Below are 27,512 nucleotides of genomic sequence, written 5' to 3'. Positions count from 1 at the left end.
ATGATGATCAGACTGCAACGCTATACACTGAATGTTGCGTACACACCGGGTAAGCTGATGTACACAGCAGACACGTTGTCCAGAGCTGTTGACCCAAGTGAGCCCGCAAACACCAAAATGGATGAAAAAGTGAACGCCTACGTGGACATGATCACAAGTGCACTGCCCATAGCAGATGCAAAAATGGAGCTCATAAAGACCGAGACAAACAAAGATGAAACACTGAGACGACTGAGGAAAAGCATCTTGGATGGATGGCCCAACATGAAGCAAGACTGCTCACCTGACATGGCAGAGTACTGGAACTGCAGGGCGGAACTATCACTGGTCGAAGACATCATCTACAAAGGAAGTAAAATAGTTATCCCAAAGAGTCTGAGAAAAGAGATGCTAAAAAGAATCCATGGAGGACATCTGGGAATCGAAAAGAGTAAGAAAAGAGCACGAGAGGTGATGTACTGGCCACAAATCAACCAAGATGTGACAAATGAGGTGTCAAACTGCACAATATGCCTGAAATATCGAGCAAGCAATCCGGTAGAACCACTAAAGCCACACCCAGCGCCAGACAGACCTTACCAGAAGGTAGGCGCTGACCTATTCGTATGTCAAGGGAAGGACTATCTTGTAGTCACAGACTATTACTCCCTGTATCCAGAGGTTTGTAGACTGTACACCACCACTGCAGATGCTGTGATAAGATGTATGAAAGCCATATTCTCCAGACATGGCGTGGCAAGCGAGGTCTTCACAGACAACGGACCCCAGTTTTACAATGCAAGTTTCCGACACTTTGCCAAAGAGTGGGACTTTGTCCACACAACGTCAAGTCCTCACTTTCCACAGTCCAATGGACTAGTGGAAAAATCGGTCCAGACAGTGAAAAGACTGATGTACAAGGCAAAAGACAATGGAACTGACTTCTACCAGAGCATGCTTGTATACCGCACAACGCTGCTCGAGTGTGGTATGTCACCAGCCCAACTCCTTATGGGACGTCTGCTAAGGTCAAACCTACCCATCCCGGAGAACCTCCTGAAAACAAAAGAGGGGGAGAAAGTGAGGAAGTTCAAAGAACAACAGAAAGAAAAACAAAAGTACTACTATGATAGAGGAACACAAAACCTACCTGAACTCCACACTGGTGACCAAGTAAGGTTCAAAGACAAAACAAACATATGGACTCAGAAGGGAACTGTCCTGAGTGAAGTTCAACCAAGATCATACACCATTCAGACAGATGAGGGTGCTGTTCTGTGAAGAAATCGTCGAGATCTTCTCATGGGACCAGCCACAGCAGGTCAAAAGACTGATACTGTTGAACAACCTGATCACACAGCAAGTCAAAAGACTGATACTGTTAACCTGATCACACAGCTGAGAAATCATCATCTGAGGCAACAACTCAGATTCAAGGACAATCAATCAGAAAATCCTCAAGACACGTGAAGCCTCCTGAGAGACTCATTCAGCAAATTTAAGGACTCTTGTAATAGAAGGAAGTAATGTTATCTTATTCTTTCTTCAAGTTCTAGGTATTTACATATTTCATGTGAACACACAAAACAAGGTTAAAAAACCTTTATAATGATAATGATAATGTAAGTTCATTAAGTGTTACAGTTAAAATGCAGAGTAATACAAAGAAAACATGTTGTTAGATAAAAGTAAAATACTTTTGTTTTAAGAAAGGGAGATGTAATGATATCAGCAAATAGTGATGGTATTTGCCTGTTTGATTATTTATGCCTTACCAGCATATTTGCCTGATTGATTATTTATGCCTGACCAGCAGAGGGCATGTGAGAGACAAGCAGTTTAGTTTTAGTTTCGTTTTAGATGGATCTCAAAGATGGTGTCTCCTGTAAGGCTGTTAACTGAGTTGAACATACTTTAGATAAAAAGTCATTCTCTTTCATGAATGTGTCGTCATTGAACCCACATACAAATCAATACATTCTCTAGGAGGGATCTAAATGTAGACTTAGGTCCTCATGGCCCCACTGCTGTGCAGCAAGGTGCTCTCCAGCTCCTTGCTAGCAGGGAAGTGCAGGTTGCCCATGAGAGGGGACATGGAAGTGGGGGCTCGTCTCAAAGTGCTCACACTTCTCCCTCGTTGCCGCCCCTCCCCCTCCAGTCAGAGCCCCAGATGCTTCCTCAGATCCCGATGTCAAAGTCTGCTTCTGCACAGTCACAGGAGGAGCAGACTTTGGCAGGGCCCTCACTAGCTCCAAAGCCCAGAGGACGTCCGCCAAAATTGTCAAAGCATTTGCAGCAGGGAAGTGAGCAGCCTGCCTCTACCTCTGCTGAAGCCACAGGGGTGCACCTCGTAGAAGCAGACGAGAAAGAAAAATGACACAAAAGTAGATGCACAAGGGTAAGCACATGGGTGTATAAAAAAGTGTTATTATTAAGGTTCCATTACCGTTATCACACATATAAAAGTATTTATTTACACCACTTTCTGGTCATGCCCATTTTTGTCTGCTACTTTGGAAGTGGCCTTGAGTTGGAGTGAATGGTGACACATAACGTAACCTCCAGCAATGGGGGTCAGTGTGAAAGCTGATGCTCTTCCTCCTCCTCCTCCTCCTAAGAGGCTGTGCGCTCTGCGCCTTGCTCCTCATACAGCTCTAATTCGTGCTGCTGCGCAATGTTGTGCAGCGTGTAGCAGACAACGACGATTCTGGAGACCCTGGCTGGTGCATACTGAAAGGTTCCTCCAGATCTGTCAAGGCATCTGAAGCGCATCTTCAGCATCCCTATTGTTTGCTCAATGACACATCTGCTGGACATGTGGCTTTAATTAGAATGCTCCTCGACTGCATTGCTTGGCCTCCTCAGGGGTGTCATGAGCCACGCCTTCAGTGGATAACCCTTGTCTGCAAGCGGCACGCCGGTAAGTCTGTTTGAAGGTGCGAAGAGCTGAGGGAGGTTAGACTGGCGCAGGACAAAAGAGTCCTGACAGCTGCCAAGGAATATGGCGCCCACATGCATGATGATCTTCCTATGGTTGCAGACCAGCTGCACATTGAGGGAGTGGAGGCCCTTGCAGTTCACAAACACTCCTGGGTGATGTTCAGGTGCCCTGATGGCCACATGTGTGCAGTCGATAATGTCCTGCACCCGTGGGAAGCCAACCAGAGTGGCAAAGCCGAGCGCAAGCTCACTAACACTGGCTTCATCAGTGGCAAAGTTCACATAATTGGCTGACTTGTTAAACATGGCATCAGTGACCTTTGTGATGCATCTGTGGGCGGCCAACTGCGAGATGCCGCAAATGTCTGCTGCAGATCCCTGGAAGGAGCCTGAAGCGAAGAAGTTGAGGGCACTGGCGACTTTGATAGCCACTGGTAAGGAGGGTCCACCAGGTCCTCTGGGCTGCAGGTCTTGTTCCAGCAAGCTGCAAATGTCTGCCAGCAGCAGCAACAACAACACCACCACCAACCTTCTCCCCAATGACCTGATGCTTCACAGAACAGAGGGAGTCAGCGCAGGGCTGCACCGCATCAGAGGCAATACCCCTGGCGTGATAGCCTGAGCCTGCTTTGGCACTGCTGCTCAGTCATGTTGAGGAAGCTCATCCTCTGCCTGTATACCCTGTGTCTGGCACGGTGCAGCCCTGCGCTGACTCCCTCTGTTCTGTGAAGCATCAGGTCATTGGGGAGAAGGTTGGTGGTGGTGTTGTTGTTGCTGCTGCTGGTGTTGGGGCTCATCCTGGTCCGATTGTGAGGGCCAAGGTGAGACAGTATAAGCGGCACCCATGCTGAAGCAAGTTTGCAGACGACACAAAGCTGGGTGGGCGTGTGTGCTGTGAGGAGGATGCAGAGAAACTCCAGTACAATTTGGACAGGTTGGGCGATTGGGCAGATGCATGGCAGATGCAGTATAATGTGGATAAATGCGAGGTTATCCACTTTGGTGGCAAAAACAGGAAGGCAGATTATTATCTGAACGGCAATAGATTGGGAAAAGGGGAAGTGCAACGAGACCTGGGTGTCCTTGTGCACCAGTCACTGAAGGTAAGCATGCAGGTGCAGCAGGCGGTTAAGAAGGCAAATGGTATGCTGGCCTTCATAGCGAGAGGATTCGAGTACAAGAGCAAGGATGCCTTGCTGCAGTTGTACAGGGCCTTGGTGAGACCACACCTTAAGTATTGTGTGCAGTTTTGGTCTCCTTATCTGAGGAAGGACGTTCTTGCCATGGAGGGAGTGCAGCGAAGATTCACCAGACTGATACCTGGGATGGCAGGAATGACGTATAAAGAGAGATTGGGTCGATTAGGCTTATATTCGCTAGAGTTTAGAAGAATGAGAGGGGATCTCATTGAAACTTATAAAATTCTAACAGGACTAGACAGACTAGATGCAGGAAGGATGTTCCCGACAGCGGGGGAGTCCAGAACCAGGGGTCACAGTCTAAGGATAAGGGGTAAGCCATTTAGGACTGAGATGAGATGGAATTTCTTCACCCAGAGAGTGGTGAACCTGTGGAATTCTCTACCACAGAAGACAGTTGAGGCCAATTCATTAAATATATTCAAGAAGGAGTTAGATATATTTCTTAAGGCTAAAGGGATCAAGAGATATGGGGAGAAAGCAGGGACAGGGTACTGAATTTGGATGATCAGCCATGATCGCATGAATGGCGGAGCAGGCTCGAGGGGTCGAATGGCCTACTCCTGCTCCTATCTTCTATGTTTCTATGTTTAATAGATCAAGTAGAGATCAGAGGACCAATCTGTCCATGTTGTGATAGTTACTAGCAATGTGGTGAGAATGGCTTCCGAGGTTGCAGAAAAGACTTGCAAACTCTAGACACCTAAATCTGTGCTCAAAATGGAGTTTGCAAGAGCTGTTTCCTTATGCAAGTAATGAGGTGTCAGGCGGTTGTCATTATTTGGATTTCTATGCTGTACATTAATGACCTCGCACAATGGCCACTGAGCTTCCACCAGATGTGGTTCCCGAGCTGTGTGATTCCCGTGGTCATCCAGTAAAATTCAAAAGGTCTGGTTAAAATCCCTATTAAGGGTCTCACAACAAGTATTTAATGAGCTTAATTACATCACCCACCTCTGACATTCGGGTCCGTGGCACGCTGACAAACGTGCCCGAGTTAAAGGCGCGAAGGGGTGGGTGTCGGCGTGTTCCCGACGTGCTCGCAATTACTGCAACTTTGACTGCCGACCCGCCTCCAAACCCGCACACCGGGCAGCGGGAAAATTCCAGCCCTGATGACTGCAAGTTGCTGTTCAAAAGCCTGTGAAAACTCTGTGGGCAGCTGTCAGCGTAATGAACGGCAAGCACCGTTTCTTCTGCGCTGATCGCAAAATCCGGGCCAATGTATCCATTCCAAAAAGCAGCAGATACCAGAGCGTGGTTTCAATGCATAATTTAGAATGCATTTACATTCCACGTCTAATGTTGGTACAAAACTTTGCTGTGGTGTCAGGTTAGGTCCTGACTCTAAATTAAGGCTGCATGTACACTACAACTGTGTCAGTGTAAAGCAAATTGAAGAGAAACCTAATCAATACTGAAGCTCATGGATGTCTCACCCCGAGTCCTTGTTGGTACTGTTCTTCTTTCTCTGCAACCATCCTCTTGTGCTCATCAAAAATCTCTGCCATTCGTCCACTCCAGTGAAATGTATTGTTGTTAAGTCGCATATCACTTGGGGATAATGTAACATAATCCACAAGAAAACTCAGACGGTTTTTGGCTTCAATCAGTTTCAGCTCAAGTTGAGCCATTTCCTTCACTTCAACCTGTTGCACGTAGGCCTGCCGAAAAAGACATTGATTAAAAAAACTGTCAGTTAGACCTCCAAAGTGTACAATAAAATTTTTGCATTTGAACTAGAACCCACAAGTAGCCTAAAATTTCAATTTTTCTTTTCTTAAATACTGTGTATTTAATTTACTTTTAGCAGTGATTTCAACAGTTCCATAGCTGTGGCTATCTCCAATAGGCAGCCTTTCAACAATAGTACCATCTATAGCAAGCCTGTCACATCAGCATCGGCAATCACAATATTTATTACTTTTTTTTTAAAAACAAGTGAGCTGCCTGTAGATTATAATCAAAACACATCGTAAAATGGGCTTGAATTCTTCTATATTGGCCCTTATACAATAGACAAGGTCAATTTAAAATGGAATCTTTTAGGAAAACGATCCACTTTCAGAACCATTGTTATCCTATACAAATGCATTTCTGGGTGCATTTACATTACTCCAATGCCATCGACTCCCAATGCACAGGTCTTGTGCAGTCAACCTGATTACCAAATATAAACTTGCCGGTCTCCATTTTCTAATTTGGATGGGGATTGAGCGGGTAGGTGGGGGTGGGGTCTGCCAGAACTGCACCGGAGCAGGACTTCTTCCCACCAGAATGAGCCCTCATGACCCTGCCAAATTTACACGTTCAGCCCCCACACTATAAGCATCAGCTAGTGAGAACTCCCCTCTGGTTGGGGAGGGGGGAAATTTGCACTGCTGCAGCATTTAAATGGCTGCAGCAGCTTAAAGGGGCAGGGCACAGATATCCAATCTTGGAGCAAATAAACTGAATTGTGCCAAAAAGAAGCTGTCTGAGGGTGAAACAGCAAGGCACAGAGCCCCCAAATGTTTGGACTTCAATGGAGACTACAGTCAGGCATCGGGTAAAACGAGTGGTCGATCTGATCGCGTCAGTTTCCCATCGGGTGGGTTAGATTAAAATTACCCCCACAATTTTTAAACATACAGACCCCATGATTGGTTTAGGTTGTATTGGTCTAACAGTTCTTTACTAAATTTGAGTGATCTTATTCAAAATCCAGGGTGTCCCAGTTTACTCTTTTCTGGGATATAAAAGAGACAATTTTGCTTGCATTTTGGCAGTTAGTTTACATTCTCTTGAGTAAAAGAGTCTGAAGAGCTCATAAATACAACTAGGAAATGGTTTGAGAAGTATTAGCAATTTTAAAGCCTGTAAAGATAGATGCTGAGTATCTTTAAAAGGCATTTATAATGGATTAGATTCATTCTTAGAGTTGCATTCATCTTATTACTTTGTCCTGTAAAGAGATCGATAAAAGATGTTCTGTTCTAAATATATATATATATTATAGCACTACTAAATTATTTGCTTGTTTATTATTTATGTAATAAATGTGCTTCATACTTTACATTTTAAACGTGATCTGTTGCTATACTGTAGCTGGAAGACTGGAAGCGGAGTCTTATGGATTAAAAGCAATTGTCATACAGGGGATGCTGTTCATTTTACCCTGGCACATTACCAAAAGATTGCTTCGATCTTAATACAGTACAAGGATAGACATTCTCGAAGATTTGGGGAGATTGGGCTCACCCATGACAGTGATTTAAGAAAACTGCAACAGTCTAGGTTAAGAGGTTAGAAAAGACCCAAAGATATAACAGGATGCATACATAAAGTGTGATACAGAGGAGACATGGTTTAATGGAGGTATTTTATATAGGTTTCCTGTTACTGTGGGTACTATAAAATGTATTATAATCTGACAGCCTTATAAAAGCAATCCACTGTAGTGTGTTGTGTGTCAATTGTCCTCATAGTAGCTGTTTTCATTTGTACTTAATTCTTATGCCACCTTGTATGCAAAACAAAAAAATTACCTTCAACTCCATTAATGCTTGTGTATTTGGAGGTGTCATCAGGGCTTTCTCTGCTATCTTCTCAAATTCAAGACATACCCTGTCATTAAAAAAAACAGAAGTAATTAACTATCCAACAGTAAAAGCATAGGGTACAGAGAAAAATGGTGGAGAAAATGTTCCAGGTTGAAGGAAGGTAGGTTGTAAGGTGTGCATGTAGCAGTAGTGGGTAGTTGGGGAAGCCATGTGGGCTGGTAGTATTGGGAGGGTGGCCATGAGTTTTCAGAAAAGACATCAAGGAGTATGGAATTATTGGGGATGTGGCGGGGGGATGTGTGGGGGGGGGGGGGGTGGGCGATCAGGTCAGGAAGAGGGCCGGCCAAGTTTGAGGGTGGAGGTGACCTGTTCGGGAAGGGGGATCGATCAAGCGGTGGCTGGGGGGGTTGGGCGATTGGTGTCTGGGGGTGGGGTGGGGTGGTTTGATCAGTAGCTAGGGGAGGCGATCAGTGGCCAGGGGGAGAGAGCTTTGGCAGGGGTGGGGTTGGAGTTGCGTGAAATCGGTGACCGGGAAGGAGTAGTGGCTGGGGGAGGGAGTGATGACTGGGGTGTTGGAATGGGGGGGCGTGGCAGAGATCGGGATGGGGGCACGGGAGAGAACTGCGTTCTTTTAATATACAGTCAGGAGGAGCACCTCCAAGCTCCACATTCAGGTAAGTATATTTTTAAAACTTACTTTGTTTGTCCCTTCAAGGACAGCCTGTTAGTCTGCATGTATGCCTGATTTTCTGAGTGCAACTAGTGGCAGCACCAGCTGTCTCCGGGCAAACCGATCTTACAGTGAGGGCTTCAAACAGGCATTGGGCCCCTTATTTGCATAAGCAAAGGGTCTAATGTTTGTTTCAAGTGTGGGCACTGCACATCAATTTTTTGGCCTCTCCCAATATTGTTGGTGGCGCAATTCTGACTCGTAATGAGCATTCACTTCCTGCCCGCCATATTGGAGGCTTAGTGCCTGAATTTTTAGGCCATGATGTTTCGGAGCACTCATAAAGGGCTAGCAGGAGATGGTAAGAGTGGGATTGGCTATCAAGGTATGGCAGCACAGGAGGAGTTCTGGGGTGTGACCGGATGTAGGAACACAAGGGGTTGCTGACTGTGATACTGTTGAAACTGCTGGTAAAAGCACTGTGTTAAGGGTATTCTCAGGGTTGGGACAGCAAAGGAGGAAGGTTCGGTTGGGAGTGGCAAGAGGCAGCAGAAGCGGGAAGAAAGGGAGTGTCCTCAGGGCAGGGGTGTCCAGTGTGGGCAGTAACAGGAGGAGGGGGAATTTCTTATGAAGGTTTCCCCAACAGTGCCGTGGAAACTTTATATTATTTAAAAAACAACTGATTACCTTAAATAACACAGGGAAACCCTTTTTAAAGTAATCTCCCTCACCCACCACAACTGCCCGAGCTGCTGACAATTCCCCCACCATGATTGGACCTCCCCCCAGCCTGAAAATGGATCCCAAAAAAATTTGGGGATCAGAGGAATGTCAGCAGGAAAGGAACAGTCATCATGAAACCACATTTTTATCTGCTCCAAGATGGATTCTGCTGTGCACAAGAGCACTGCAGTACCAACCACATCACAGAGGTATCACAGGAAATAAACAGCACCACCACTCTTGGGAGGCATAATTTAGAGGATTCAGTCAGAATTAAGCAAAGTGAATAAATAAGTTTAATTGTGACAAAAAATGTGACTGAAATAGCCTGATGGAAAAAGTATAACGAAAAAAGTTGCATCAGAAATAGGCATGACAGGAAATGTTATAGGAAGTAACAGTGACACTAACAGGAAGTGCACACATATGCAACACTTTTAATATATTAATACATTGCTAGCAGATTTCCTGTGGTGTTGTTCATGGTGATTTGGAGAATATACTTTTATTGTACAATCTGGCATCTTTACTGCTGTTTGGGAATAGAGTTATGTAGTAACCCTGGATCCAGGAGGTAGGTATAAAGGCACTTACCTCCTGGATCCAGCAGTCCACACCTTGCTGTAATTGCTGGGTTTTACAAATTGTGTAAAACCTGTCCACATGCAGTTAAAAACAAAATGGAGGTTAAAAAAAGAGAGGCTTCCAGCCTCATTATAATATTTAAATTGACATCCCGCTTCCTGGAAGTGTGTTGGCTGCCCGCCCCCGTTAAAATCGGAAGTGGGGGTTGGAGTTGGTTCAGCTTGGGAATCCCACTTTTAACAATTTAACTGCCCCCAAATCACAATGTTACAGCACAGAAGCATACCATTTGGCCCGTCGAGCGCGTGCCGACTCTCTGCAAGAGCACTTCAGTTAGTCCCACTCCCCCATCCTTTCCCCGTAGCCCTGCAATTTTTTTTCCTTCTGGTACTTATCCAACTCCCTTTTGAAAGCCACAATTGAATCTGCCTCCACCACCCTTTCAGGCAGTGCATTCCAGATCCAAACCACTCGCTGCGTAAAAAAGTTTTTCCTCATGTCGCCTTTGGTTCTTCTGCCAATCACCTTAAATCTGTGTCCTCTGGTTCTCGACCCTTCTGCCAATGGGAACAGTTTCTCTCTATCTACTCTGTCTAGATCCCTCATGATTTTCAACACCTCTATCAAATCTCCTCTCAATTTTCTCTGCTCTAAGGAGAACAACCCCAGCTTCTCCAGACTATCCACGTAACTGAAGTCCCTCATCCCTGGAACCATTCTTGTAAATCTTTTCTGCACCCTCTCGAAGGCCTTCACATCCTTCCTAAAGTGCAGTGCCCAGAATTAAACACAATACTTCAGTTGAGGCCAAACCAGTGTTTTATAAAGGTTCATCATAACTTCCTTGCTTTTGTACTCTATGCCTCTATTTATGAAGCCCAGGATCCCGAATGCTTTTTAAACCGCTTTCTCGACATGCCCTGCCATCTTCAACGATTTGTGCACATATACCCCCAGGTCTCTCTGTTCATGCACTCCCTTTAGAATTGTACCCTTTAGTTTATATTGCCTCTCCTCATTCTTCCTACCAAAATGTATCACTTCACACTTTTCTGCATTAAATTTAATCTGCCACCTGTCCGCCCATTCCACCAGCCTGTCTATGTCCTCTTGAAGTCCATCACTATCCTCCTCACTGTTCACTATACTTCCAAGTTTTGTGTCATCTGCAAATTTTGAAATTGTGCCCTGTACACCCAAGTCTAAGTCATTAATATATATCAAGAAAAGCATTGGTCCTTGTACCGACCCCTAGGGCACACCCCTGTGTAGCTTCCTCCGGTCCGAAAAACAACCGTTCACCACTACTCTCTGTTTCCTGTCACTTAGCCAATTTTGTATCCATGCTGCCACTGTCCCTTTTATTCCATGGGCTTCAACTTTGCTGGCATTTCCCCCAGTTTATCTCTATCTACCCTATCAGTTCCATTTAATATCTTGAAAACATTGATCAAATCACCCCTTAACCTTCTAAATTCCATGGACTACAACCCTAGTTTGTATAATCTCTCCTCGTAATTTAACCCATGGAGTCCAGGTATCATTCTGGTAAATCTACGCTGCACTTCCTCCAAGGCCAATATATCCTTCCTAAGGTGTGTGCCCAGACTTAACACAGTAATCCAGGTGTGGTCTGACTGGGGCTTTGTATAGTTGTAGCATAACTTCTACCCCCTTGTATTCTAGTCCTCTAAATATAAAGGCCAGCATTCCATTAGCCTTTTTGATTATTTTCGTTACCTGTCCATGACATTTTAATGATCTATGTAAATAAACCCCTAAGTCCACTGTTTCTAGCTTTTCACCATTTAGAAAGTGCTCTGATCTATCCCTTTTGGGTCCAAAGTGGATGAATTCACACTTGCCTACATTGAAATCCATTTGCCAAGTTTTGCACATTCACTTAATCTATTAATACGTCTTTGCAATTTTATGTTTCCATCTGCACTGGTTACAATGCCGCCTATCTTTGCATCATCTACAAATTTGGATATGTGGCTCTCTGTGCTATCATCTAAGTCGTTAATAAATACGGTGAATAGTTGAGGTCCCAACACAGATCCCTGTGGGACAAGTCTCACTAATGGTGACCATGAAAATACCAGATTGTCGTAAAAACCCAACTACTTCACTAATGTCCTTTATGAAATCTGCCGTTCTTACCTGGTCTGGCCTATATGTGACTCCACAGCAATGTGGTTGACTCTTCACTGCCCTCTGAAATGGCCTAGCAAGCCACTCAGTTGTACCAAACCACTATGACAAAGTCGGTGAAGGAGTGCCTTCACCACAAGGACTGCAGCGGTTCAAGAAGGCTCACCACCACCTTCTTGAGGGCAATTAGGGATTGGCAATAAATGCCGACCTTGCCAGCAAAGCCCACATCCCGTGAATGAATACATTTTTAAAAATCCCTGTATTTATACATTCTGCCACTTCACAGCTGCTACTGGGAACCTATACACAACTCCCACTACAGTCTTAAATACTTTTCTATTTCTTAATTCTACCCATTTCTTTTCTATTTCTTAATTCTATCCGCTCCCTGTTTACCTCTCATTGTATACTTATCATTGAAGCAATGTCATCCTTAATCACTAAGGCTATTCCTCCAGCTCTACCAGTTTCCCTATCCTCCCTGTAGGCCTATTCAGTTCCCAGTCCTGACCATCTTGCAGCCATGTCTCAGTAATGGCTAACATGTCGTACCCTCCAAGTTGAATTTGCGCTTGCAATTCATTGAATTTGTTCCTTATAATCCATGAGTTTGTATAAAGAACACTTATTTGGGCCACACACCCTTCCCTGTCCTTCGGCTCTAATGTTGTTTTTCTCACACATTTCTTATTTCTCTCTCCTGGTTTAATTACTTTACATCTTTTAGTTTTCCCTTTACCCCTCTTTCCCACATCACTCCTTCAGCTACATGTTCACCTCTCTAATCTGCCTATCTCTACGCCAATTTGCACGTGGCTCGGTTAATAATCCAGACCTCTTGAGGTCCTTTTTAAAAAAAAATTAGCTCCTAGCTCCTGGTACTCTCTGAACAGGATCTCTTGCCAACTCTTTCCTATGTTGTTGGTCCTAACATGGACCATAATGACTGGATCCTCCCCCTCCCTCTCCAATATCCTTTCAAGCCGGTCGAGATGTTCCTCACCCTGGCATCAGATAGGCAACATACCATTACCAGGCTGGTGATAAGTAGCTAGGGTTTAGCAGAAGTAGGAAAGAGTGTTGTGGGGTTTAGCAGCATAAGGAAGGTTTGAAAGAACTAAGGAAATTGGCAAACACAAAGCAGCTCCAATTATTGTGCTTGAAAAGTATATAAGTATTTCTGCAAAATATACAATTTTACTGAAGCAGTTTGGGAATAGTACTGACGCTTTATTTGCCTCCTGATGATATTTGTTCATCCTATTCAGAAGTTTTTCACACAGCGCTTCTGCCCGTTTCACAAGAGCCCTTATGAGTTCATCACAGTGCACCTCAAACATTCCCAAGCGAACAACCTAGAAAAATTAAAGCAATTACATAAAAAAAAATTAAAAGTACATTAGTATACCTGCATAAAAAACACAATTGTGCCAGCAAAGAGAATGCTTTATTATACGATCTGCTACCTACCTAATACAGTAATGTTGATACTACCATCTAATACACAGCTCTCAAATGTAGATTATAAATGTTTCATAAATTGAATAATTAATAAATGTAGTTATAAAAATTAATAAAGTATACTTATATTAAATCTCATTCCAATATACACATGAATACATAATTTACATAATTTGTCATTTAAACTTGAGCTAGTATGTACCTGTTGAGACCCATACTGAATGTCATCTTTCAGTTGTAGATACTTAATCATTTCCTGTGACGTCACGTCAAATGAATGTTCTTCATTCAGAAATTGCTCTACATCAATGTCAGCTTGCCTATTTATAAGCATGGTATACTTATCATATAGATTGGTATGCTCTTGGGGTCCCAAACTTTCTTTGGCAACAATTTCTATAACTTTTCTTCTGTTTTCCTCGAGGATTTCATTCAAGATTATTGGTTTCAGGGTGGTCTTCACACTAGACTATAACAAAGAAAAAAAGAAAAAAAATTACTTATGAGCAAACAAGAAGCATTTCTAAAAGAAGTAGTAAACTACATTTTATGAGTTAGTGCTCCTGGGGTCACTCACCAGGACAGCAGATTGGACAAACAGGTGCAGAGATCACCATACCAGACTCCCCATGGCCCTTTCAATTTTCAAGTACAATCTGTCTTCCCATCAAATGAGGTTCCATGTACTAAACTGCGGGTATAATGAATTGAATGGTTTGGGCCCTCCTTCAGATAACTGTTAGACATTGAGCTTAGATTTTCCCGTTTTACTGTCAAATTTCAAGTAAGTGGGGAAGAAATTTGGACAGGTACACAGGATCTCCACTGATTTTGATATCCAACATATTTTCTGGCATCAATTCAGCAGGATACTGGATGCAACCACTAAAATATTGATGGGCATATTTAAAGGAAGCAGAAAAGACATAGGTTGGGAATTTCTTCAGATCTAGTCCCATTCCACAACCATAACTTTGTCGGAATTTCAGGTTTACATGTGTAAACGGGGTTTCTGCTGCACTTTCAACAAAGTTACACCGGTGGAGTTGAATCAGCTCCAATGAATTTCCCAGCCAGTGACTATACATGACCCGTTTTCAGTCATTATAGCCTCTACTATAACTTACGACTGTATAAAACAGACATCCAGCATTACTACAGTGAGTAAAGTAAGCTTAAAGGACTTGTAAGAAAAAACTGGAGTCCCTTAGGACTGTCTGTTCAAAGCTTCGAAGCTGACTTCATATTTGTAACAGTTATGATTTTATATAAGCATAAGTGAGACTTAATACATTACAGTATTGAGTAGCAGTTTACAATTACAATTACGAATCATATTCTTTAAGGAGGAGATGTTCAAAGTACAGGCTAGGTACATTCCAACAAGAGGGAAGGGTAAGGGAACCAAAGCAAGGGCTCCTTGGATGACGAGGGAGATAGAGAAGATGATGAAACAAAAAAAAAGGGTGTATGATGCATGTCAGGTGAATTCTTCAAGGGAGAACCAGACCAAATACAATAAGTTGAAAGGGGAAGTGAGAATGAAAATAAGATTGGCAAAGAGAAAATATGAGAGTAGAATGGCGGTTAACGTAAAAGGGGACCCAAAAACCTTCTACCGGCGTGTAAACAGTAAGCGCGTTGTAAGAGGCAGGGTGGGGCCTATTAGGGACAAAGAAGTTGATATATGCTTAGAGGCGCAGGGCAAGGCTAGAATACTCAATGAGTACTTGATAACAGTGTTTACTAAGGAGGTGGATGCTGACAAAATATCGGTAGAAGTGGAAAAGGTAGAAGCAATGGAAGGGGTGAAAATTGATAAGACAGGATGTACTAGAAAGGCTGAGTATGCTTAGAGTGGATAAGCTGCCTGGTCCAGATGGCTTACATCCCAGGTTGCTTAGGGAATTGGGGGAGGAGATAGCGGAAGGGCTTGCCAAAATTTTCCAATCTTCCCTAGATGCGGGGGAGGTGCCTGAGGATTGGAAAGAGGCAAATGTGATACCATTGTTCAAGAAAGGGTGTAATGACAATCCTAGTAACTACAAGCCAATCAGTTTAACATCAGTGGTGGGTAAAGTTTTAGAAACAATAATCAAGGAAAAAATTAACACGCACTTGGAGAGGTTTAAGCTAATTAAGGAGAGCCAACACATATTTGTAAAAGGCAGATCGTGTTTGGCTAAACTAATTGAATTTTTTGATGAAGTAACAGGGAGGATTGATGAAGGGAATGCAATGGACGTTGTCTACATGGATTTTCGGAAGGCGTTTGACAAAGTACCACATAGAAGGCTAGTTAACAAAATTGAGGCTCATGGAATAGGTGGGTCAGTGGCAGCTTGGATAAGGAATTGGCTTAAGGACAGAAAACAGTGAGTTGTGGTAAATGGCTGTTTTTCAGACTGGAGGATGGTAGACAGTGGTGTTCCCCAAGGGTCAGTGCTGGGGCCACTGCTTTTTTTGATATATATAAACAACCTGGATATTGGAGTACAGAGTAGAATTTCTAAATTTGCCGATGACACCAAACCTGGGGGTGTGGCAAACAGTGAGGATGATACCAATCGACTGCAACAGGACATAGAAAGGCTAGCAGAATGGGCAGACAAGTGGCAGATGAAATTTAATAGAGAATTGTGAGGTGATGCATTTTGGCAGAAGGAACAGGGAGAGGCAATATACACTTAACGGCACAGTTTTAAAGAGTGTGCAGGGACAGAGGGACCTGGGAATTAATGTGCATAGATCCCTGAAGGTGGCAGGACATACTGAGAGAGTGGTTAGCAAAGCATATGGGATCTTGGGCTTCATAAATAGAGGTGTTGAGTACAAAAGTAGAGAAGTTATGCTGAACCTTTATAAAGCACTGGTAGGGCACAACTGGAGTTTTACATCCAGTTCTGGTCAACATACTTTAGGAAGGATGTGAAGGCCCTTGAGAGGGTGCAGAGGAGATTTACCAGACTGGTTCCGGTGATGGGGGATCTTAGCTACAAGGACAGGTTGGAGAAGCTGGATTTGTTTTCATTAGAGCAAAGGAGGTTGAGGGGTGATTTGATAGCGGTGTACAAGATTATGCCGGGTTTGGATAGGCTAGACGGGGAAAGGCTGTTCCCACTAGTTGATGGTACAAGGCCTAGTGGACACAGATTTAAGGTTTTGGACAAGAGATGCAGGGGAGATGTGAAGCAAAACTTTTTTACGCATCAAGTGGTGAGGACCTGGAAGTTGCTGCCAATGGAAGTGGTGGAAGCAGAGACACTCGGGGGGAAAAATTGGGTCGCGCCCCCTTTGGGGCGCTAACTTCACCAAGGTGCTACTTTTAGCACCCTTAAGAAATTAGCGCCCCCGCAGCTGAAATTCACTGGTAGCACCCCGAGAGGGAGGCGGGGCACTACTGGAAGCGCCCCACCTCCCTCTTGGGGCGTGCGAGTGAATCTCGCGGCACTAAGTGCCGTGGTACTGCAGGCCTTCCTCCCCTTATTAAAGGGGAGGGGCCCAGCGCAGCGCAACCCAGGGCCCAGCTGGGCCACCAGGGATCGGAGTGCCAGCAAAAGAGCCCAGCACTCAAGACCCCGCGGGGGTGGGGGGGCTGCAGGGGAGGCTGGGGACGGCAGAGGGGGCAGGTGTTGGCAGGCGGCCACCAACAAAAATGGCCGCCCGGCACCTCCCCTTTAATTTGCGGCGCCCTGGCCGCAGGTAGGCCCCTCTGACCCCGTCGGACATAGCGTCTGGCGGTAAGTCAGGGGGCGCTACCGAAGATCGCGGCCGAGGTCCTGCGCACAGCAATGACATCATCGCCAGCGGTTCAGCGCCACGGGGCGCTGTTACCGCCGCCACTAACCTCCCACTGAATTTCGCTGGAGGCGTTGGCAGCGCCGCGCCCAGGCACTAGTTGCTTTGCATCCTGTTATTAACGGGAGGCACAAAGCAACCGAATTTTTAGGCCTCAATATTTTCAAGGGGAGACTGGATAGGCACTCAAGGGAAATAAACTTGCAGGGGTACTGGGATAGAGCGGGGGAATGGGACTGACTTGATTGCTCTACAGAGAGCCAGCACGGACGTGATAGACTGAATGGCCTCCTTCTGTGCTGTTATGACTCTATATTACCCATGATAACTGTCCTAACTGTCCTTTGGGTTGTAGGTGTGGCCCATTCCTCATTCCTTCTAAGCACATACACGTTTGCACCAGTCTAGATTGGTGACCTTCCTGACCCTTCTACACCGAGAATGACCCAAGCCCGCTAGGATATACCCCAAGAACTGCAACTACAGAAAGATCTATCCAACCATGTATCATCCATACTCACCCCCTCCCACATTATACCAATCAGGAGCCCGGTAAGGTCTATGGCCAGCACAGGCTTTGGGCCTTCCTTATCTGCTTTTTTAGCCCAAACAGAAGCTTTTCCTGTTTCCACGGTGAAGATGTAACCCAGGACATAAGAACATAAGAAATAGGAGCAGGAGTAGGCCATATAGCCCCACGAGCCTGCTCTGCCATTCAATAAGATAATGGCTGATCTTCGACCTCAACTCCACTTTCCCACCCAATCCCCATATCCTTTGATTCCCCTAGAGTCCAAAAATCTATCTCAGCCTTAAATATACTCAAAGGTTCAGCATCCACAGCCCTTTCGGGTAGAGAATTCAAAAGATTCACAATCCTCAGTGAAGAAATTCCTCCTCATCTTAGTCTTAAATGGCCGACCCCTTATCCAGAGACTATGCCCCCTAGTTCTAGTTTCGCCAGCCGAGGGAAACAATCTCTCAGCATCTACCCTGTAAATACCCCTCAGAATCTTATATGTTTCAATGAGATCACCTCTCATTCTTCTAAACTCCAGAGAGTATAGGCCCAATCTACTCAATCTCTCCTCATAGGAAACCCTCTCATCCCAGGGATCAATCTGGTGAACCTTCGTTGCACCACCTCTAAGGCAAGTATATCCTTCCTCAGATAAGGAGACCAAAACTGTGCACAGTACTCCAGGTGTAGTCTCACCAAAGCTCTGTACATTTGTAGCAAGACTTCCTTACTCTTGTACTCTAACCACCTTGCAATAAAGGCCAACATGCCATTTGCCTTCCTAATTGCTTGCTGTATCTGCATGCTAACACTCTGTGTTTCCTGTACGAGGACACCTAAATCTCTCTGAACACTAACATCTAATAGTTTCTCACTATTTTAAAAATATTCCCTTTTTCTATTCTTCCTACCAAAGTGAATAACCTCACATTTCCTCACATTATACTCCATCTGCCACCTTATTGCCCATTCACCTAACCTGTCTATATCCCTTGGCAGGCTCTTTGTGTCCTCCTCACAGCTTACTTTCCCACCTAGCTTTGTATCACCAGCAAACCTGGATACATTGCACTCAGTCCCTTCATCTAAGTCATTGATATAGATTGTAAATAGCTGAGGCCCAAGCACTGATCCTTGTGGCACCCCACTAGTTGCAGTCTGCCAACCTGAAAATTACCCGTTTACCCCTACTCTCTGTTTTCTGTCCATTAACCAATTCTCTATCATGCTAATATATTACCCCCAACCCCATGAGCCCTTATCTTGTGTAACAACCTTTTATGTGGCACCTTATCGAATGCCTATTGGCAATCTAGATACACTACACCGGTTCCCTTTATCTATCCTGCTAGTTACATCTTCAAAAACCTCTAATAAATTTGATAAGCATGATTTCCCTTTCATAAAACCATGTTGACTCTGCCTAATCATATTGTGATTTTCTAAGTGCCCTTCCTAAATAATGAATTCCAGCATTTTCCCGACAACTGATCTGAAGCTTACTGGCCTGTAGTTCCCTGTTTTCTCTCTCTCGCCTTTCTTGAATAGTGGAGTTACATTTGCTACCTTCCAATCCACTGGGACTGTTCTAGAATCTAGGGAATTTTGGAAGATCACAACCAATGCATCCACTATTTCTGCAGCCACCTCTTTTAGAACCCTAGGATGTAGGCCACAGGTCCAGGGGATTTATCGGCTTTTAGTTCCATTAGTTTATCATGTACTTTTTCTCTACTGATCATAATTACATTAAGTTCCTCACTCTTATTAGCCCCTTGGTGTCCTACAATTTTCGGTATGCTTTTTGTGTCTTCTACTGTGAAGACAGATACAAAACATTTGTTTAAAGTCTCTGCCATTTCCTTATTTCCCATTATAATTTCTCCTGTATCAGCCTCTAAGGGGCTAACACTTACTTTTGCTATTCTCTTTGTTTTTACATACTTGTAGAAGCTCTTACAATCTGTTTTTATATTTCTTGCTAGTTTACTCTCATATTCTATTTTTTCCCTTATCATCAATTTTTTGGTCATCCTTTGCTGGTTTCTAAAGCTTTCCCAATCCTCAGGCTTACTACTATTCTTCACAATATTATAAGCCTCTTCTTTTAATCGAATACTAACCGTAACTTCTTTAGTTAGCCACAGATGGATCACTTTTCCCATGGAGTTTTTATTTCTCAATGGAATGTATATTCATTGAGAATTTTGGAATATTTATTTAAATGTTTGCCACTGCATTTCTACCATCATATGTTTTAATCTATTTTCCCAATCTACCTTAGCCAACTCACCCTCATACTGACATAATTAGATTTATTTAAGTTTAAGACTCTAGTTTCGGACATAACTATGTCACTCTCAAACACAATGTGAAATTCTATCATATTATGATCACTCTTCCCCAGAGGATCCTTTACTATGAGAATACTAATTAACCCTGTCTCATTACACAAAACAAGATCTAAAATAACCTGTTCCCTGGTTGGTTGTACGACATATTGTTCTAGGAAACTGTCTTGACTGCCTTGGTGACAAGCGAGTTCTAAATAAAGTGGGGATTTTAATATGCTTTAACCTAATTTTAACAGAAATAAGACCAAATTAATAAAACTATATGAGTTTAATAAAAACTATAAACTGGCAATTTTATTAAACTACAGTCTAATAAAATACTGAAAATTAGTAAAAAGGAATTTAGTTGACTATGTTTCAATAACTCGCAGTAGTTCAGATGTTCCCATGGGCAGCAGATAAGAGATAGATCTGGAGACATGTCGGTAACTCGTGTTCTTTTCTTTGCAATAACAAGTATATTTTCGCTATACAGAAGGCCAGTTCTGATGCACCCAGCGCCTGCAGTCTCAAAGCTGTGGATTATGCAGAAAAGCAGTTCTAATGAAAAGCTTGGTGTCATTTAACTCTTGCAATGTCTGATCCCTCAAAATACCCTCAAAAGCCCATATTCTTATAGGCTACAATACTGTAGATGTGTTAAAAAGTGCTGTAAAGTCATTGTCAACTGTTTTTTCAATTTTCATTTTGTTGCTTTCCCACATGGTCTACTGCTATAGGTCTTCCAATTTTGCACTTTTCCCCATTCTATGGGTTTACCATTGGTAATGCTCTGTATCTTGGAAAAAGACAAAGAGCAGAAATGGAGCAGAGGCCAAGCTGGTCAGGCATATGGTGGCCACCCGCTTGTATCCTAACTGCAGAATATACAAACCAAAACATTCCTAACTCTTGCTTACCTAACAGCAGTGCTGGCCAAAGCTGTGCATTACATAGAAACATAGAAGATAGGAGCAGGAGTAGGCCATTCGGCCCTTCGAGCCTGCTCCGCCATTCAATGAGATCATGGCTGATCATCCAAATTCAGTACCCTGTCCCTGCCTTCTCCCCACATCCCTTGATCCCTTTAGCCTCAAGAAATAAATCCAACACTTTCTTGAATATATTTAATGAACTGGCCTCCACCGCCCTCTGTGGTAGAGAATTCCACAGGTTCACCACTCACTGGGTGAAGAAATTCCTCCTCATTTCAGTCCTAAATGGCTTACCCCTTACCCTTAGACTATGACCCCTGGTTCTGGACTCCCCGGCCATCAGAAACATCCTTCCTGCATCTAGTCTGTCCAGGCCTGACAGAATTTTATAGGTTTCGATGAGATCCCCTCTCAATCTTCTAAACTCCAGTGAGTATAAGCCCAATCGACACAATCTCTCCTCATAGTCATTCCTGCCATCCCAGGTATCAGCCTGGTGAATCTTCGCTGCACTCCCTCCATGGCAAGAACGTCCTTCCTCAGGTGAGGCGACCAAAACTGCACACAATACTCAAGGTGCGGCCTCACCAAGGCCCTGTACAACTGCAGCAAGACATCCTTGTTCCTGTACTCGAACCCTCTTGCTACGAAGGCCAACATACCATTTGCCTTCTTAACCGCCTGCTGCACCTGCATGCTTACCTTCAGCGACTGGTGCACAAGAACACCCAGGTCTCTTTGCACTTCCCCTTCTCCCAATCTATTGCCATTCAAATAATAATCTGCCTTCCTGTTTTTGCCACCAAAGTGGATAACCTCACATTTATCCACATTATAGTGCATTTGCCATGTTTCTGCCCAATCGCCCAACCTGTCCAAATCATGCTGGAGTTTCACGACATCCTCCTCACAGCTTAACCTCCCACCCAGCTTTGTGTCATCTGCAAATTTGGAGATATTACATCCAATTCCCTCGTCCAGATCATTAATATATATTGTGAACAGCTGGGGTCCAAGGACCGATCCTTGCGGTACCCCACTAGTCACTGCCTGCCACTCGGAAAACAACCCGTTTATTCCAACTCTTTGCTTTCTGTCCGCCAACCAGTTCTCTATCCAAGTCAATACTTTGCCCCCAATCCCATGTGCCTTAATTTTGCATGCTAATCTCTTATGTGGGACCTTATTAAAAGCCTTCTGAAAGTCCAAATACACCACATCCACTGGTTCTCCCTTATCTATTTTACCAGTTACAGCCTCAAAAAATTCCAGTAGATTAGTCAAGCATGATTTACCTTTTGTAAATCCATGTTGACTTTGTCCGATCCTGTCACTGCTTTCCAAGTGCTCTGCTATTACATCTTTTATAATAGACTCTAGCATTTTCCCCACTACCGATGTCAGGCTTACCGGTCTATAATTCCCCGCTTTTTCTCTACCACCTTTTTTGAATAGTGGGGTAACATTAGCTACCCTCCAATCCATGGGTACTGTTCCAGGGTCTATCGAGTTCTGGAAGATGACCAGCAATGCATCTACTATCTCTAGGGCCACTTCCTTAAGTACCCTGGGATGTAGACCATCAGGCCCTGGGGATTTATCGACCTTCAGTTCCATCAATTTTCCTAACACCATTTCCCTACAAATACTGATTTCTTTCAGTTCCTCCCTTTCATCAGACCCTATGTTCCCCGGCATCTCTGGGAGGTTATTTGTGTCCTCCTTTGTGAAGACAGAACCAAGGTATGTATTTAGTTGGTCTGCCATTTCCTTGTTCCCCATTATAAATTCCCCTGATTCTGACTGCAAGGGACCTACGCTTGACTTCACCAATCTTTTTCTCTTCACATATCTATAAAAGCTTTTACAGTCAGTTTTTATGTTCCCTGCGAGCTTACTCTCATATTCTATTTTCCCTTTCTTAATTAATCCCTTTGTCCTCCTTTGTTGACTCCTAAACTGCTCCCAATCCTCAGGATTATTGCTTTTTCTAGCCAATTTAGATGTCCTCTCCTTGGATCTTATGCTATCCCTAATTTCCCTTGTTAGCCACGGTTGAGTCACCTTTTTTATTTTATTTTTATGCCAAACTGGGATGAACAAATTCTGTAGCTCATCCATTCGGTCTTTGAATGTTTGCCATTGCCTATCCACAGTCAACCCTTTGAGAGCCATTCCCCAATCAATCCTACCCAACTCGCTCCTCAGGCCATCGTAGTTTCCTTTATTTAAATTGAGGACCCTTGTCTCTGAGTCAACTACTTCATTCTCCATCTTAATGCAGAATTCGATCATATTATGATCACTCCGACCCAAGGGGCCTCGTACAACAAGATTGCTAATTAATCCTTTCTCGCTACATAATACCCAGTCTAAGATGGCCTGATCTCTGGTTGGTTCCTCGACATATTGGTCCAGCAAACCATCCCGTAAACACTCCAGAAATTCCTCCTCCACAGTATTGTTACTAATTTGGTTGGCCCAATCTATATGTAGATTAAAGTCACCCATGATGACTGCTGTGCCCTTATTGCACGCTTCTTTAATTTCCCTTTTAATGCCATCCCTAACCTCCGCCTTACTGTTTGGAGGTCTATATACCACTCCCACTAATGTTTTTTTCCCCTTAGTATTTCTCAATTCTACCCATACAGATTCCACATCATCAGAGCTAATATCCTTCATTACAATTGTATTAATCCCTTCTTTAACCAGTAATGCTACCCCACCTCCCTTTCCTTTTTGCGTATCTTTCCTGAATATCGAATACCCCTGGATGTTGAGTTCCCAGTCTTGGCCATCCTTGAGCCACGTTTCCGTATTCCCAACCAAATCATATTCGTTTACCTCTATTTGTGCAGCCAATTCATCCACCTTATTACAAATGCTCCTCGCATTAAGACACAGTGGCCTAGAAATTGGGTTGGTGCTCCAAAGTGGCGCAAAAGTCGCCTGAACGCAGGATTTAGCGCAGCGTTCGAGGGTTTAGCGATCGTCAGAAATTCAGTTTCATTGCTCCTCGAGGGACACGGGGCGAGGCTCGAGGCGCTCCACCTCCCTCTTAGGGCGCTGAAACTGAATATCGCAGCGCAACGTGCCGCAGCGCCACACGCTGTGGCACGGCACGCTGTGGTACTGCAGGCCTTCCTCCCACTGTTAAGGGGGAGGTGCCTGCAACAGCGCGATCCCCGCTCGCGAGTGCTGGCAAATGAGCCCGGCACCAAGGAGAAGTGCCGGGCTCTCGGGAAACAGCCGGTAATGCCACGGGGGGGTGGTTAGGAGGTCGGGGATGGAGGTGCTGGCAGGCGGCCGCCGAAAAGGCGGCCGCCCCGCACCTCCACCTTAACTTGCGCCGCTGCCGGCACAGTAAGGCCCTGTGAACCGGGCGCGGGTAGCGAGCGGCACAAATGCGGCGATCGCTACCAAATATCGCGAACGGGGCGCGAATGGGGCACTGCGCACACCAATGACGTCATCGGTGGTGGCGCAGCGCAAAAGCCTAACGCCACCATTAGCGCCCCTACTGAATATCGCGGAAGGCGCAGCCAGTGGCGCTACAGCCACTGACTGCCTCTTTAGGCGCTAACAGGTGGCGCTACTCACCCAATTTCTCCCCCAAAGCCTTCAGGCTTGTTTTTTTAATGCTCTTAGACCTATTAGAATTATTATTTACTGTGGCCACGTTTGATTTAAACCGTTGATTTCTCTGACTGCCACTTTTGTTTTTCTCCTTCCTATCTTTTGCTTTTATCCCTGTTTCTCTTTTCTCTGTCTCCCTGCTCAGGTTCCCAACCCCCTGCAATTTTAGTTTAAACCCCCCCGAACAGTGCTCGCAAACCTCCCCGCAAGGATATTTGTCCCGCTCTGGTTCAGGTGCAATTCCGTCCGACTTGTACAAGTCCCACCTTCCCCAGAAGCAGGCCCAGTGATCCAGGAAACTAAAGCCCTCCCTCCTGCACCAACTCTTTAGCCACGCATTCATCTGTTCTATCCTCCTATTCCTATACTCACTAGCACGTGGCACCGGGAGTAATCCAGAGATTACAACCTTTGAGGTCCTACTCTTTAATCTGCTACCTAGCTCCCTAAATTCTTGCTGCAGGACCTCATCCCTCTTCCTACCTATGTCGTTGGTCCCAATGTGAACCACGACCTCTACCTGTTCACCCTCCCCCTTCAGAAAGAAGCTGTCAATGAGTTCTGCCACATGCTGCAAATTAACCTGTAGCCCACTTCTATTGTAAGCGCCACATTGCCAGCAGATGCAAAGGTCACCACTACAGTGAATGTGTATGCTACAGAGTTATTCCAAGCTTTCTCAAATTACACCAGTAGCATTAGTCAGCCAACTGTGCACAGATGTGCCAAGCAAGTTACAGATGCATTCTTTGCTTTGGAAACTATTTCATCACCTTCCTCATGGACAACGAGCATCAATGCACTGTAATTTTACCGAGTGGCAGGCAAAGAGCCATCAATTGCACCTATATGTCCATACATGGACCCTTGATCAATCCCAAAATGTACATCAAGTGGAAAGGATTCCACTCTCTCAATCTCCAGCTTGTTTGTGGTCAGCTATACCATATCATACACTCTTTCCTAGCAGATACTATAGCGCTTTCATTTTAAGGTCGTCAACCTGGCAGCAACAACAACTTTTATATAGCACCAGACATTCTCATTTCCATCAGGCTTCTTCTGTCTGTCATGACTTTCTGTCAAGATTAAAGTTACCTATTTACCAGTTGATCTCCTGCGGCATTGTACTTTGTAAGTCGGAGAATAAGACCACTTTCTTACCTGTCTCTGATGTCTTCAAACTGACTGGGAGGAAAAGATCTACTGGTCCATCAAGCCTGCCCCACACTACGATGGCCTAGCCATCATGGCTAAACACTTCTTCCCAAGTTTTGTATCATCCGCAAACTTCAAAATTGTACTCCCTATACCCAAAGCCAGGTCATTTATATATAACAAGAAAAGCAATGGTCCCAATATCGACGCCTGGGGGACCCCACTGCATACTTCTCTCTCGTCAGAAAAGCATCTGTTCATTGGTCATGAACCTTTTGGTGATCTGTGTACAATAACACCAAGATCTTTTTCTCTCTCAGTGTCTTTCAGTATAGATTCCTGTAAATGATACATGTATTCTGTGTTGGTTCGACCAACATGCATGACACTACAGTTTTCTAAATTAAACGCTATTTGCCATTGTGTGGCCCATTCCCTTGGCACATCTAAATCTTTTGAGATTTGATTGCACTCCTCTACCATTTTAACCCTTGCACAGAATTTGGTGTCATCTGCAAACTTACTTACCATACTCCCAACACCACTGTCCAGGTCAATTATAAAGACAGTGAAGAATAGAGGGACTAGCACCGATCCCTGGGGGACACCAGGACATCGGGAGTTTCTGCGTCTTCTGAGCACAGAGGATTTTTTTGTGTCAAATGTCAGCCCCTTTATAAAAGGAGCAGCGGAAGCAACTATTACATTTTTCTGGGGGGCCCAGGACCCTCCCCCCAGAACCAACAACGTTTGTCAGGATTCCCGGCCTCTCCATCATGATGGGCAGCAAATATGTCACCCCAGTGGTGTGAGCACCTGCCATTCCCATGTTAATTTTGGGATCTCCCAGGGATCCCACAGACTTTGACAGGGTCAATGGCAGAGGTCCCGAACATGCGCACCTCAGCCCTTTGGCCCTTCTGTTTTCTTCTTCTTTCCCTTTCAGGTGGAAGGTAGTGGGTAAAGGAGCCATTAATGGCAAAAGGCTGCATTTGGGTAGGGGTTGTAGGGAAAATGTTCGTCTCAGCGGCTACTTTGCTTTTCCCTTACCTAATCCCCTGTGCTGTCCCCAACTCCCTCACTCTCATTTGTCTCCTGCCCCTTCACCTTCCCATAAACCATTTTCCTTCCTACCGCCTCTTCACTACCTCCACCCATCCCCTTTGAACTACCCATTAAATCCCTCTATTCTCTCCTCTTCCTTGCTATATCTTTCACCTCACTCCAACCCTCTATCAATTTCCCCTCCCCCAAACCTACTCAATACCCCCAAGAGTGGGTGGCAAAAGACCTCTCACTCCCCACCAGCTTTCCTCCTCACCTCTTTTCATATGTAATTTCATCCAAGAACCATGTTGAGTTCAAAATTCAATTTTGTTTTAAAATAGAAATCAAATTAGAATGAGGGAAGAAACTGCTTTTCTCACTCACACACACACACACACACACACACACACACACACACACATATATATATAAAAAAATAAAGATACATGTCTTTTTTTCTCTCACTCTGTCTCATAGGCATTAGAAATCTGAACCTCGGCCTCACTGGCATTAGCAATTAGTATTGGCGTGTTCTAACTGTCAACGAAACACAGGTGAAATCTAACATTATAATGGAGACTCTCTCAATCTTGCCCTCTTTCTCATACTCTCTCTTTCTCACTCAGATGTGTGAGCAGTAATCAGCAATTATCATTTCTGTCAATAAAACAGAAGTGAGATGATTTGTTGGCTTCAAAATTCAATTTCTTTTTAAATGACTAACATTAACACGAGGGCTTTCTCTCTCTCTCTCCACGCCTCCCCCCACCCCCACCCCCTGCCCCATCCCACCAGCTTATTACACTTTATGTAGCATAGCACA

The 27,512-nt window shown here is 44.4% G+C and overlaps 1 protein-coding gene across 2 annotated transcripts in view; it reads right to left on the bottom strand.

Annotated features, from left to right (window-relative positions):
- Positions 1-27,512, bottom strand: part of dnah7 (dynein, axonemal, heavy chain 7) — an 816,199-nt gene that overhangs the window by 708,636 nt on the left and 80,051 nt on the right. For both annotated transcript variants that reach the window (XM_085985836.1, XM_085985837.1), the window contains exons 12-15: positions 13,462-13,728; positions 13,026-13,153; positions 7,649-7,727; positions 5,561-5,785 (exon numbers count right to left, since the gene is read on the bottom strand). In XM_085985836.1, coding sequence (XP_085841962.1) covers positions 5,561-5,785; positions 7,649-7,727; positions 13,026-13,153; positions 13,462-13,728 — 699 coding nt within the window. The remainder of the gene's footprint in view (positions 1-5,560; positions 5,786-7,648; positions 7,728-13,025; positions 13,154-13,461; positions 13,729-27,512) is intronic.

The sequence above is a fragment of the Somniosus microcephalus genome, chromosome 4 (assembly GCF_052327205.1).
Source record: "Somniosus microcephalus isolate GS21.2 chromosome 4, FLI_Smic_1.0, whole genome shotgun sequence".
NCBI lineage: Eukaryota > Metazoa > Chordata > Chondrichthyes > Squaliformes > Somniosidae > Somniosus > Somniosus microcephalus.
This window is presented reverse-complemented; position numbering and strand designations above follow the sequence as displayed.